Source organism: Crotalus tigris, unplaced genomic scaffold (assembly GCF_016545835.1).
Source record: "Crotalus tigris isolate CLP2741 ecotype Arizona unplaced genomic scaffold, ASM1654583v1 scf7180000020070.306587, whole genome shotgun sequence".
NCBI lineage: Eukaryota > Metazoa > Chordata > Lepidosauria > Squamata > Viperidae > Crotalus > Crotalus tigris.
Window position 1 is genome coordinate 3852 of NW_024097844.1, and position 14828 is coordinate 18679.

Consider the following 14828-nt stretch of genomic DNA (forward strand, 5'->3'; position numbering starts at 1 on the left):
CCGTCACCTACAGGCTGTCCACCAAGCGCAGCTGTGGCTTATCATGGAGAGACAAGCTTTTCCTCCTCCTCTGTGAGGCCCTGCTCTGCCCTGCCTGCCTGTAAGTGAAGCATGTTTGTACTGCTGCGCAGGGGAGGGGGCACCTCCCCAACAGTGGCTCCAGGCTGGCTGGTGTTGGTGTCCACATGTGCTGGGGCAATGGTGCATGCCCACAGAAAGGGCTCTGTGTGCCGCCTCTGGCACGCATGCCATAGCCATATACAACCAAGCAGAAACAACAGATGGACTTTTTGCTAACCAGTAAACAAATGTATGTAGGAAACACACCACAATAGTAATGAAGGACTTTAATTACCATAAGATCAACTGGGAAACAAACTCTGCAGCAAGTGGGAGATTGAACAGGTTCCTGACCAATCTGGCTGATAACTTTGTCATCCAAAAGGTAGAGGAGGGAACTGGAGGGACAGTTATACTGGATCTAATTCTTATTAATAGAGAAGAAATGATAGAGAGGATTGAAGTTGCCAGAACTTTGGGGGAGAATGACCATGTCATATTGGAATTCAATATAATGCAAATGCAAATAATAGAACATAATCAAACCAGCGTCTCAGCCTTTAAAAGAGCTGATGTTTAGCAAATTTATAGAAAGCTTGCAATGAATTCCATGGATTAAAATCTTAAAAGGGAAAACAACTCAAGAAGCTTGCGAAACTCTGAAAAATATAAAAGCCCCCTCCAGTCAAAACCACTGAAAAAAAACAAGAAATCCAAGAAGAAACCAGCATGATTATACAAAGAACTTTCTCATAAACTGAAAGACAAAAAGGATAGGTACAAAATATGGAAAGAGGGACTCATTACTAAGGCAGAATACCAACAAATAGCCTAAATTTGCAATGATGAAGTCAGGAAAGCTAAGTCTCAGAATGAACTAAGATTACAAATAATAAAAAAAGTTTCTTTCTTCTTTTTAAAAAACAAGAAAAAAGTCAAAGAAACACTAATGAAAGAAGATGGCAAGAAAGTAACAGGAAGTAGAGAGAAAACAAAGCTGCTTAATTCATTCTTTGCATCTGTCTTCACGCAAAAACATAATACAGTCCAACCTACCAAAAACATAACTGTAAAAACAGATTAGGAATACAAATTAAAATAAGTAAGAAAATGGTAAGAGAACACCTATCCATTCTAGATAACTTCAAATCACCAGGACCTGATGGATTACATCCCAAAGTTCTGAAGGAGCTGGCAGATGTGATCTCAGAACCGTTGGATCATATCTTTCAAAGATCCTGGAGCATCGGGGAACTACCAAAAGATTAGAAAAAGGCTGGTGTGGTTCCCATCTTCAAAAAGGGAAGAAAAAAACAGATTCAAGAAACTACAGACCATTCAGCCTGACATTAATACCTGGGAAGATTCCGTGAAACATAATTAAGCAACAGATCTGAAAAACATAGAAGCAAGCAAAGTTGTAACCAGAAGCCAATATTGGTTTGTCAAAAACAGATCATGCCAAACAAATCTTATTTTATTGCTTGACAAAGTGCCTAAATAAGTAAGGCATTTGACAAAGTATGCCACAACCTGTTTTTTAGTAAGTATCACCACAATATGGATTTGTAATTGGCTGACAAACTGCAGTCAACATGTAGTCCTTAATCTACATGGAGGGAAGTGAACAGTGGGGCAGTCTAAGCTTCCATTTTAGACCCAGTATTCTTCAACATCTTCATAAATGATTTAGATGAGGGAATAGAAAAGGAACTTATCAATTTTGCAGATGACATTAAACTGGCAGGAATAGCCAACAACCCAGAAGATAGGCACGAGATCCAGAGAATCTCAACAGACTTAAACATTGGGCTCTATCTAACAAAATGAAGTTCAATGAAGAGAAAAGTAAGAAAAAAAATCAAATGCACAGGTATAGAGTAGGTGGTATTTAGCTCAATAGTAATAACTGCAAGAGGGATCTTGGAATTCTAGTGGACAGTCACTTAAATATGAGTCAGCAATGTGCAGCAGCAGCCAAAATAGTCAATGCAAACTTAGGTTGCATTAACAGACGGATAGAATCAAAATCATGAGAAGTAATACTATTGCTTTATAAAGTCTTAGTAGGACCACATTTAAAATACTGCATCCAGGTTTGGTCACCACATTATAAAAAGATGTTGAGACTCTGGAAAGAATGCAAAAAGATTATTAGTGGGCTGGAGGCTAAAACATATGAAGAACAGGAACTGGATATATCTAGTCTAGTGAAAAGAAATATTAGAGATGGCATCATAGAAGTGTTCCAATATTTGAGAGACTGCCACAAAGAAGAGAGGATCAACATATTTTCCAAAGCACTAGAAAGCAACAGAAGAAACAGTGGATAGAAACTAATTAAGGAGAGAAGCAACCTAGAACTAAGGAGAAATTTCCTAAGAGTGAGAACTATTGCTTGCCTTCAGAAATTGTGGGTGCTCCATCACTGGAGGCTTTTAAGAAGAGACTGGACAGCTACTTGTCTAGAATGGTGGCCTATTGTTATTCTGACTTCAGCCCTAGCACCCCCACTGCCAATCAAAAAGGCCACCTCACATCATTCCCCAAGACTGACATCCCTCACGATTCAGCACTCGCTAAGAGGTACCATATTTGTCATGCTTCCATTAAATCAGTGTTCTTTTTTTGTTGACACAAGCCCCTGTGGCATACCTGAAACTGTCTTCAGTCACACAAAGCATTTGTATTTGAAGGAACCTCAGAAAATGCTCTTCTTTGACCTTTGTAGCCTCCAAAAATTGTTTGATTCTTAGAAGCTGCAAAGGTTATGCAAGAGCATAGCTGTCAGAATCCAGTTATATTTCATTTCTATCTATCTTCTCTGATATAAAACCAATTCTTACTCTCTCCTGGATCCTGTCATACTACGAAGGGGGAGGGGGGTATGCATGGGGTTTTTTATTACTTTCATTTCCTCTATTCATTACAAAGTAACCTTTTGTTGATTCGCTTCAGATCTGCTAACCATAACAATGTAGCCATTTGCCTTTCATCCTATGCCCCTCTGAACTTCTCCTCCTTACTGGCCAGCGAGAGAAAGGGGGGGGGGAAGATGCAGCATCCGGGATCTGTGTGAGGAGATGTTGAATGATCATGCCAATGATGTTATCTTTCCTGGACTTAACACTTAGAAATCTGCCGGTTTGAATTGCTCGGAAGAACTGTGGGATGGGGGGCTGCTTAGGGACACTTTAAAACATCGATTTGTAAGGAATCCCTCAGATCCTGTCTATCATGCCTGCTATCAATTTCTCTTAATAAACATCCCTGTTGGAAGAAACCGTTTCCAAGAGTTCTGCTTTCTTAAGATGTGGATTGAAGTGGGTCCTTACATTAGACAGGATCTGCAGTAATAATCAACCTGGAAGGAAGAAACTTGCTGGGGGACTTTGCAAAAAAGGCAATGTCAGACGATGAGGCAAGGAAGGGAGAAACCCCCACAGAGAGGGAGCCTTCCCCCTGACTGAAAACCTGCCAGCTGTTGGGATCTGAAATGTCATACTCCTCAGGAGAAGAGGTGGTGGAGACACGTAACTACAAACCTTGATGGTCAATGGGCGTTGGAATGAAAGGCAAGTGGGAAAAGAGATCGAGAAAGGTGACCCTGAGACAGGGCCCTCACCAACCAGAATGGAAGCAGGAGATGGAGAAATCCCTGCACTTTAGTGAAGAGGAAGGAAGTTGGGCACAGCACTCAAACTGGATACTAGACAAAGCTATCGACCTGATGAAAAGAACCCTCGGCTCTCTAGAGGAGGAGAATTCTGAGCCCCGCAGCTGCACCAGCACCTGGAGCTGCAGCTGGAAAGACACTGAGGGGTAATTGGAACCTGTAGTCCCGGGGACATCCACTGATCCAGTAGTGACCATTTCAGCAGCCCCCATTCCCCGCCAACCTGTAGATGGTGATCCGGATGGAAAACAATACCACTGACGGCGAAGGCACCAATCCATTCAAAGACTCCTGCTGCTGGATGCAAAATTCAAGAGGGAACCAATATGCTTGGAGTTTTTCCTAACCCAAGTCTTCAACTACATAGAGGAATATAGGCGGCACATCCCTAATGACAAAGACTGCATCCGTATTGTGCAATCTGCTCTGGACAGATTGGCCGCAGATTGGGTGTTGAATTTGCACAATTCCAATGTCTCAGTGCTCAACGATTTCAACCATTTCATGTCCTCTCTGAGAAGGTGGTTTGAGGACCCCTGGCTGATTGCAAAGCCCGCGAAAGAATCAAAACGGTGAGACAAGGCAGATGCCCGGTAGCTGAATATACGCAAGAATTCCGGGCCATTGCCAGAGATCTTGCTGAAGTTTTCAGTGAGAGGGCAGATGAGCTCCCCCCTCACTGACCCACAGATTGCGACATAGAATTCAAGCCCAGGGCAAAACTCCCGAAGCCCAGACTATATTCCATGAGTCTTAAGGAGAAGGAGGAAATGGAAAGATTCATAAATAAAAACCTAGAAAGGGGATTCATCGAACGTGCCAAGCCTAAATTGGCCACCCTGGTTCTCTTTAGAGAGAAGAAGGACAGCACTTTACGCTTATGTGTAGACTACCGCCTATTGAATGCAATCAGTGAAAGCAACCTATACCCCCTACCTCTCATGAAGGACATGTTATCCTACCCCTCGAAAGGAAGAATTTTCACTAAACTAGATCTAAGGGAAGCATATTACTGCGTTAGAATTAAGGAAGGAGATGAATGGAAAACCACATTTAATTGCCCATTGGGGTGCTACCAATTCAAAGTTTTGCCATTTGGACTACAGGGACCCCTCACAGTATTTATGCAATTAATCAGTGAGGTACTAAGGGAGCACCTTTTTAAGGGGGTTCTGGTTTACTTAGATGACATCCTTACTTTCACCAAATCCAAAGAGGAACATGTCAACCTAGTCAGAGTGGTTTCAAAGAAACTGCAATCTGCCCACCTGTATACTAAATTATCAAAATGCAAATTCCACCAGGAAAGAATAGGGTTACCGCATATCCCCACAGGGCATTGAAATGGACCCAGAGAAGGTCAGAATAGTATTAGAATGGGCACCACCTTGCACAAGAAAGCAGCTGCAAAGTTTCCTGTGTTTCGCAAACTTTTACCATCAATTCATTCCCTTATTTGCCCAGATAGCCCTGCCCCTCATAAACTTACTAAAAATGAAGGGAGAATCCTCAGTGAAACCTAGCCAGCCACTAAAATGGACAATGGAATGCCAAGCGGCATTTGAGAGATTAAAGAGACTCTTTTCTGCCAAACCCGTACTGAGGCATCCAGACACGGATAAGCCCTTCGTAATACAGGCGGATGCAAGTGATGTGGCAGTGGGGACTGTACTATTACAAGAAAATGACGAAGGGGTATTGTAATCCTGTGCGTATATGTCCAAGAAACTCACCAAAACAGAACAGCACTGGCCAGTGTGGGAGAAAGAGGCATATGGGATACATTGGTCATTACTTACTTGGCACCAGTTCCTTGAAGGGAACAAAATCCCTTTTCAGGTGTGGACAGACGACAAAAACCTGGAAGCCATGAAAACACCCAGGAAGCTCAACCCTAAGCAAGCCCACTGGTCCCAGCATTTTCACCAACTCCACTTTACGCTCAAGCACTTGCGGGGGGGGGGGAGAAGAATGTAACAGCACATGAGCCACCGATTCTAAACCACTTGTGGCAGAAACACAACTGGCAGCGCTAGTAACTACCAGGGCCCAGGCTAAATTAAAACCGCAGCTGGGTAGCCAGCTGGAATCGAATTTCAGAAAACTTTGGAAAAAGATGAATGGTTCCAGAAAAATAGATACATGCCCACAATTAAAGATGGATTGCCTTGGGTGGGGGAAAAGTGATATATACCAAGCACCCAGAGGGGCACATTCATGCAGCTGTGCCATGGCACAAAATCAGTAAGGCATTTTGGATTTGTAAAGACATTACACTTAATTAAAAGGCAATTTTGGTGGCCATCCATGAAAAAGGACAGAAAATTACGTGGTCAGCTACCCAACATGCATTGACTGCTAAGAGCTTGCAAGGGAAATCGCCTGGACTGTTACAACCAGTGGCGACTCCCTCAGCCCCTTGGAGGGAAATAGCCATGGATTATATAGTGGAATTACCAGAAAGCAATGGGAATACTGTCATCTGGATGGTCACGGACTTGTTTTCCAAACAGGTGCACTTTATCCCTTTCCAAAAGATTCCCACCGCAAAAGCCTCAGCGAAACTTTTTGTGCAGCATATTTACAGATTGCACGGGGCACCCCAACACATCATATCTGATAGGGGAGTGCAATTTACATCTGCATTTTGGAAGGAATTTTTATCCCTTTTAGGGACCACGCAGGGACTGACATCTAGTCATCATCCTCAAGGCAACAGTCAAGCAGAGAAATCTAATTCAGTACTTGAGCAATACTTAAGATGCTTTATTAATTTCCAGCAAACAAATTGGACGCACCTACTCCCTTTTGCAGAAGTTGCCTACAATAATGCAGTTCACTCCAGCACAGATTACACTCCTTTTCAAATAGCTACTGGTCAAAGTTTCAACTCCATGCCAGAACTAATGCCAAACGAACTGGCAATCCCATCACTGAAAGAATGGATAAAACAATTACAAAACACCTGGCCAATAGTTAGAAAAGCCTTAGACGAAGCTAGGCAAGCATACAAAGCACAAGCAGATAAAAAAAAGAGTTGAACCCACACCATTCATTATAGGAGAAATGGTATATTTATCTACAAAATACCTAAAATCCCTAAAACCCTGTAAAAAACTTGGACCAAAATATATAGGACCTTTTCCAATTAAAAGAATCATAAACCCAGTAACAGTAGAATTAGAATTACCCAAAAATATCAGGCAAATACACCCTATTTTTCACTGCAGTTTGTTGAAAAGAGAACAACAGTCAACCTTATGGCCCAAAATCCCCACCACCACCACCTCCAATCATAGTGGAAGGAGAACAACACTTCAAGATAAAGGAAATCCTGGACTCTAGGAGATATCATGGGACAACTCAATACCTAGTAGCATGCAAACACCTCCCCTCCTCACAAAATGAGTGGGTCCATAAACGTCATGTCAGAGCCCCAAAGCTATTAAAGAAGTTTCATACAGAGTATCCTAACAAGCCAGACTAACTTTTATACCTGTTTTGTTTTCTTTACAGGTGGATCTCTCTTATTTTTAACGGGGGCAGGATGTCAGAATCCAGTTATATTTCATTTCTATCTATCTTCTCTGATTTAAAACCAATTCTTACTCTCTCCTGGATCCTGTCATACTACTAAGGGGGAGGGGGGTATGCATGTTTTTATTACTTTCACTTTCTCTATTCACTACAAAGTAACCTTTTGTTGATTCGCTTTGGGTCTGCTAACCATAACAATGTAACCATTTGCCTTTCATCCTTTGCCCCTCTGAACTTCTCCTCCTTACCGGCCAGTGAGAGAAAGTGTGTGTGAGGGGGGGGGGAAGATGCAGCATCTGGGTTCTGTGTGAGAAGATGTTGAATGATCGTGCCAACGGAGCCAGATTGATGTGATCTTTCCTGGAGTTAACACTTAGAAATCTGCCGGTCTGAATTGCCTGGAAGAACTACCGGGGTGGGGGGCTGCTTAGGGACACTTTAAAACATCAATTTGTAAGGAATCCCTCAGATCCTGTCTATCATGCCTGCTATCTATTTCTCTTAATAAAAGTCCCTGTTGGAAGAAACCATTTCCAAGAGTTCTGCTTTCTTAAGATGTGGATTGAAGTGGGTCCTTACAATAGCCCTCTAGTGTGACTTCCAGAGATCATGCAAGACCACACCACATTCTTATGTAACCTCAACAGACTCTGAAAATCAAATGAGAGTGGGGCATGTTTTTGAGAACAATTGCCAAGTGTTGGTGAATGCTGACAGGCCACCCAAATGTCATTGGGTGTGGTGTTTAACATGTGTGAATCATCTAGTGAGTAGGAGGCAAAAAGACAGAGAGCAGAACTGGGATCACTATGAGGCTCATTGTTCCAGAAAGTTGAAGGAGGAGAGAATGTGAAAAGAATGACCAGACATTTGAAAAACATGACTGGCATATGGGTGGGAATGTTAATTGACTAGGTAAGCAAGTCATGAACATTATTACTGTGGAATCATGGTGCTCTCTGAGCTTCACTATTTTATTTATCAAAATAGATAACATCATTAGTAGCAATATTCCCTTCCACTATTACTGTGTAAACACTTTTTCAAAAAATATTGGCCATTTTAAAAGTCAATTCTTTTGAGGGAGGGAGGGAGGGAAGGAAGGAAGGAAGGAAGGAAGGAAGGAAGGAAGGAAGGAAGGAAGGAAGGAAGGAAGGATACCTCATATGTGTAATTTGGACAGGAAACAAGTGTAAAAATCCATGTGAAAGGATTGAGTGTTGGATTCGGAAAAGATACTTTATTTCCTGTCAGGAAAAAGAAAAAGGGAAATATTGAGTTCCAGAAGTAGAAGAGATTTATTTATTCCATTGCATGCATATCTATTTTCATTTACAGAAAAGGTATTTTCATTATAAGTTTATTTTGTGTTCAGGTATTTATGTTATAAATGTAATTCAATTCCAACTGTTCTTTAACTATTGTGGTTTCCCATAGTTTGGATGGACTTTCAAAAGATTCTCCTTCATTTTATAAGTTTATACATGATTCCAGGAAAGATATTATATTCATTCAAAATGTTTAAGGGTAGCTCTGTCAGGGTAGAATGTGTACTATGAATGTGTATTTATGTAAAGTAGCAATATTATCATAAGGCTATGGAAAAAAACGTCTTGCACCTAGACTGGAAAAATCAAATGCACAGGTATAGAATAGATGGTACTTGCCCAGCCCAACAATAGTAACTGTGAAGAATCTAGACCAGTGGTTCTCAACCTGTGGGTCGGGACCCCATTTGGGGTCAAACGACCATTTCACGGGGGTCGCCAAACAAGGCTGTCCGCCATTTTTTTCCCTTTTCTTTGGCCACGCCCCTGGCACCCGGTGATGTATAAATGGTTGGGGGTCACCACAACATGGGGAACTGTATTATGGGGTCACGGCATTAGAAAGGTTGAGAACCACTGATCTAGACATCCTAGTGGATCACCATTTAAGTATGATCCAGCATTAAGAGTCTTATAGTATTAATGTATTTTTAGTGTAGTAATAGAATAACAAGGGACCTTGAAGGTCTTCTAGTGCAAACCCCTGCTCAAGCAAGAGACCCTATATGATTTCAGACAAGTGGCTGTCCAGTCTCTTTTTAAAAGCCTCCAGTGATGGAGCGCTCACAACTTCTTAAGGCAAGCCATTCCACTGGTTAATTGTTCTCACTGTTGAGAAATTTCTCCTTAGTTCTAGGTTGCATCTCTCCTTGATTAGTTTCCAAACAAGCTGTTTCTTGTCCTGCCTTCTAGTGCTTTGGAAAATAGGTTCCTTGTGGCTGCCCCTCAAATATTGGAACACGGCTATTAGTCCTTCTTTTTACTAGACTGTTTATATAAATGATATTTAAATGTAAATAGTATTTATAACATAGTATAATTGCAGATTTCCCAAACATGGTGCTTGTTATGTCCCGAGCCTTGCAAACGGCTCAGGCGTTTGCAGGCAGTCCCGGGCAGGTGCAAAGCTGCCCGGGACCAGACAGGCTGTCGCCAGCGCCGTGCGCATGCGCGGGTGCTGGCGCGGGAAAAGTAACCCATTTATCCGGGAGTTGCCTATATAAGAGGCTGCGAGGCGTTTGGGCGAGGCTGAAGCCATCTTCCTGTAAGCTGAACGCTGAATAAAAGAAACTGAGAACTCCAGCTGCTTCTCGTGTCTGTTTTCCCGCCACGGACTCAACACTGGCGACGAAGGTGGGATGCCTTGCACTACCTGGAAAGGAAGAAGTGTAAGCTTACCCAAGGAGTCCTGAGCGGCGGAAGAGGAACGGCGTCGACTCGGCAGCTGCCCGCCAATCCGGTGCGCATTCGGGGGTAGGCTGGCTGATAGACCCGTCTCCTGAAGATCCGAAGATGGCGAAAATCGGAAGGCTTTCGAAATTCGACGTCTCACATCCAGAGCGGTGGGAGTCCTACGTATCCAGAATGGAGAACTACTTCAAGGCAAACCAAGTGACGGAAGATAGCTTGAAGGCTGCCACCCTGCTTTGCGTTTGTGGCCAAGACGCCTTCGAAATCGCAGAAAACCTTGCAGCATCTGTCCCAGTAGAGTCTGTAAGCTACGCAGACCTGAAGAAGCTGCTGAAGGAGCACTTCCACCCCAAGGTGTCCGTTATTTCATGGCGCCACACCTTCGAACAGAGGGATCAACGGTCCGGTGAGTCAGCCAAGGAATACATCGCCGCGTTACGGAAGGCCGCCAAGCCCTGCGAGTTCAAGGACCTCGAGGAACGACTGAGGGACCGATTCGTGTGCGGGTTAAGGCATCGAGAGCTACAACAGAGACTTTTCGCTAAGGAAGAATTATCCTTCCAAGACGCCTTAAGGGAAGTCACCGCAGAAGAAGCAGCAGGCGGCGCCGTCAAGAACATGCGGCCGATCAGAAGCAGTGCAGAGGGTGCGTCCGTGCACCAGGAAGACGTCCAATGAAACTCCGAGGAGGATCCGGACGAGGAAGTCGACCGTCTACACCCCGCGAAGGAAGGAAACCAGAAGGGAAGCTCTTCGGCTCCGCTCAAGTGCATCGGCTGTGGAGGTCGCCACAGGAGAACCGACTGCAAGTTCCGCTCCGCTACCTGCCGGGCATGCGGCAAACAAGGGCACATTGCAGCTGTGTGTCTGGGCCGACGAAAGGCACAACCCCAAGAAGAACGCCTGAAGGGTACCAGACTCCCCAGCCAGAATAGGGTAGGTTTTTGCGCTTCGCGAAGAAGCATCTGTAGGACAGGCACACACAAGCCCATGAAGAAAAAGCTGTCACTCAACGTGAAGCTACAAGGGGTTCCATTATCTATGGAACTAGACACAGGGTCTGCCCTTTCCATCATTTCATTGCATACATTTAGGAAGATTTGTTCCAGTAGTGGGACTAAGGCCAAGTTAAGGCCTTCTGATATTGTATTAACAGATTTTCAGAACTCAAGAGTGTGTGTTAAGGGGGAGGCCACCCTTAACGAGCAATACAAGAGTTTTGAAGGTCCACTAGACTTATTAGTAGTAGGGGGTGAACGAACGAGTCTCATAGGACTCGATTGGTTTGAGGCCCTGGGGATACACGTCACAGGACTCAACAGCTTACAAACACTCGACCTACAGGAAGTCTGCAAAGAATTTGCAGATGTTTTCAGCCCCCAGCTGGGCACATTCAAAGGACCACCTGTGTCCTTAAAGCTAGACCCCACTGTCACTCCCATTAGGATTAAAGCAAGAAGGGTCCCTTTTGCTTTAAAAAGTAAGATTGACACTGAATTAGACAAACTAATCCAACAGGGAATCCTAGAACCTGTTGATTCCAGCCCGTGGGAGACCCCCATTGTCACGCCTCTAAAGGCAAATGGGGACATTCGTATTTGTGCTGATTACAAATGCACACTCAATAAGGCATTGCAGCAACATGCCTATCCTGTTCCTGTGGTCAGTCACATCCTGGCCTCTCTCAAGGGGGGGCGTGTTTTTGCAAAGCTTGACCTAGCTCAAGCATATCAACAGCTGCCTGTTGATGATGATGCTGCCATAGCTCAGACCATTGTGACCCACAGGGGAGCCTTTAAGGTAAAAAGGCTACAGTTTGGAGTGAATGTCGCTCCTGGGATTTTCCAAAGCGTAATGGAAAACACACTACGAGGTATACCAGGGGTCTGCCCCTACTTTGACGATGTCTTGATTGCAGGAGACTCCACACACATTCTAGCTGAAAGGCTTAGGGCTGTCCTGTTAAGATTCAGGAAATCAGGCCTCAAGCTCAGAAAAGACAAATGCAAGATTGGGGTGCCTTCTACTGAATTTCTGGGATTCAAAATCGATGCTGCTGGGATTCATCCTGCTGAATCCAAACTAACTGCTATTTTAGAAGCACCCAGGCCAAAGTCTAAGGCCGAACTTCAGGCCTTCTTAGGCCTCCTGAATTTCTACAATTCTTTTCTTCCACATAAAGCTAGTGTAGCTGAGCCTCTTCACAGGCTACTAGACAAACAAGCTGTGTGGCTGTGGTCACAAGCACATGAGGCTTGCTTTAAAGAAGTCAAGGCCTTGCTCACTTCTAACAGTGTTCTTGCACATTTCAACGAGTCTCTTCCTGTGTGCATCGCTTGTGATGCGTCCCCCTACGGGGTTGGAGCTGTCCTGAGTCACCTCAGGTCTGATGGAACTCAGGTTCCTATTGCATACTACTCCAGAACACTGTCTTCTGCCGAGCGCAACTACGCTCAGATAGACAGGGAGGCTCTGGCTGTTGTTGCTGGAATTAAAAAATTCCACGATTTTCTATATGGCAGGCATTTCACGGTCTTCACTGACCATAAGCCTCTGCTGGGACTGTTTACCACACGTAAGCAGACTCCCCACATCATTTCCCCTAGAATGTTTAGGTGGTCTATTTTTTTGTCTGCATATGATTTTTCATTACTCCACAAGCCTGGGAAAGAAATGGGCCATGCTGATGGCCTCAGTAGGTTGCCTCTGCCAGTAGTAGAAGCTGACCCCGCGCCAGCTGTCAACATTCTTTCAATCCAAGCCTTGCCCGAGCTCCCTCTTAGCGCCAGGGATGTTACCGCTGAAACAGGTACAGATCACATACTTTCACGTGTCCGCTCCTGGGTCCTGTCCGGGTGGCCTGAGCACTGCCCTAGTCCTGAGTTTCAGAGTTTCTGGTCCAAAAGGAACAAACTGTCCCTTTCTCAGGGTTGTCTGCTTTGGGGAAACAGAGTTGTCATTCCCACCTCAATGAGGACTAGGGTCTTAGAATCCCTCCACGAGGGTCATCCTGGCATTGTTCGTATGAAGGCTCTTGCACGAAGCCACTTGTGGTGGCCTGGTTTAGATAAAGGTATTGAGGCTACGGGTACACGCATGCCACCTGTGCCAACGATCTCGCCCAGAGATGCCCCAAGCTCCTGTGCATAGATGGGAGGAAACACAGTCCCCATGGTCTAGGGTGCACATTGACTACGCTGGGCCCTTTCAGGGCCAGTTCTTCTTGGTCCTTGTTGACAGCCATTCAAAATGGCTTGAGGTTGTGCCTGTCTCATCCACCACCACTGCAAAGACTATTCAGGTACTGAGGGGGATTTTTGCTGCACACGGGCTGCCAGATGTCATTGTGTCCGACAACGGCCCTCAATTCACCTCCTCCGAATTCCAAGCTTTCTTACAGGCAAACCTGATTCGTCATGCCACGTCTGCGCCTTTTCACCCGTCCACCAACGGTATGGCTGAACGCATGGTGCGCATCGCAAAGGACGCCTTGAAGAGACTCACCTACGGGGACTGGCATCACAGGTTGGCTGACTTTCTCCTTTCTTATCGCACCACACCGTCCACTTCTACAGGGAGAAGTCCAGCTGAACTTCGTTGGGGGCGCCAACTTACTACTAGACTTGACCGGTTGCATCCGGACAGACTGCCTTCATCTACCTCACATCCTAGGGCACCTAGACAACTACTTGTGGGTGCCCCGGTTTGGGCTCGCAATTACGGGCCTGGTCATACATGGGTCCCCGCTTCTGTGTCCAGGATCACAGGTCCTCTCTCCTACGAGGTTGCCCTGGACAACGGTCGTGTCCTGCGTCGGCACATCGACCAACTTCGCTCTAGGCGAGACTTTTCTGCTGAGACTCCTGGGTCTTTTCCAGGGGGGGAGGGGGACTCTTTGGAGCAAAGGGAAGGGCAAGAGCTACTGCCCATCTCCACTGAGGGAGCCACAAACGGCCCATCCCAGGGTTCCGCAATTGCTCCGAAAAGAAAGTCATGGAGCTTACCCACACAACAGGCACTCACGCCTACTCCAGCCAGGGAGTCACCCCGGGGGCATACTCACTTTCCACACACATCACACAGCACTCCAGCAACGGAGGATACCCGGGGGCATCCCAACAAATCATTCCCCGCAAGAGAGCTGGCACACAATTCCCAAGGTTGGCCTGACCTTACCCCAAATCCTACAGGGGGTCAAACATACACAGAGCTAGTCGAGGAGCCAAGTCCCGACTACAACACCCCTAGCACAAATCAGGGAACACCTGAGTTTTGGGAAAGTACAGAAACCCACACGAGCCCGAGCACAGAATGGGGTTCAGGGAATGGACAGCCTCCTGACAGGTCTTGGACTGACCTAGGAGGTTCTACAGAGACGCCCAGCAGTGGCTATCACTTCAAGGGGCCTGAGGGTCTACAGCTAGGTAGGACAACCAGGTCACAAAGCAACAGAAGCCCTGGCCTGACGAGCCCGGTGGGCAAGCAAGCAGGCCAGGCATCGGGGCACAGTCCTTGGAAGACACCAGGGCACAATAGAGAGAACAGGCTCACGCCTCCCTCCAGTCAGGGAACTTATGCCAGTAACCCAGAGCTAAGAAGGTCACAGAGAGCAAAGAAATCTCCTAAGTACCTAGAAGATTACATAACATTGCTGGCAAGGCAAAAGCCAGTAAACAGTGGGAGCACTGGGGAGCAAATTGTCGTATAAAATAAATGTTGTATGTTGGTAGTAGTTTTAGCCCGGGGGAAAGGGGTGTTATGTCCCGAGCCTTGCAAACGGCTCGGGCGTTTGCAGGCAGTCCCGGGCAGGTGCAAAG

General features: G+C 45.5%; 1 protein-coding gene across 2 annotated transcripts in view; it reads right to left on the reverse strand.

Annotated features, from left to right (window-relative positions):
- Nucleotides 1–6416: 6416 nt before the first annotated feature.
- Nucleotides 6417–14828, reverse strand: part of TECRL (trans-2,3-enoyl-CoA reductase like) — a 51124-nt gene continuing 42712 nt past the window's right edge. For both annotated transcript variants that reach the window (XM_039365401.1, XM_039365400.1), the window contains 2 exons: nucleotides 8435–8520; nucleotides 6417–6669 (listed from right to left, as the gene is read on the reverse strand). In XM_039365401.1, the coding sequence (XP_039221335.1) occupies nucleotides 6667–6669; nucleotides 8435–8520 (89 nt within the window). In that variant the 3' untranslated portion in view covers nucleotides 6417–6666. The remainder of the gene's footprint in view (nucleotides 6670–8434; nucleotides 8521–14828) is intronic.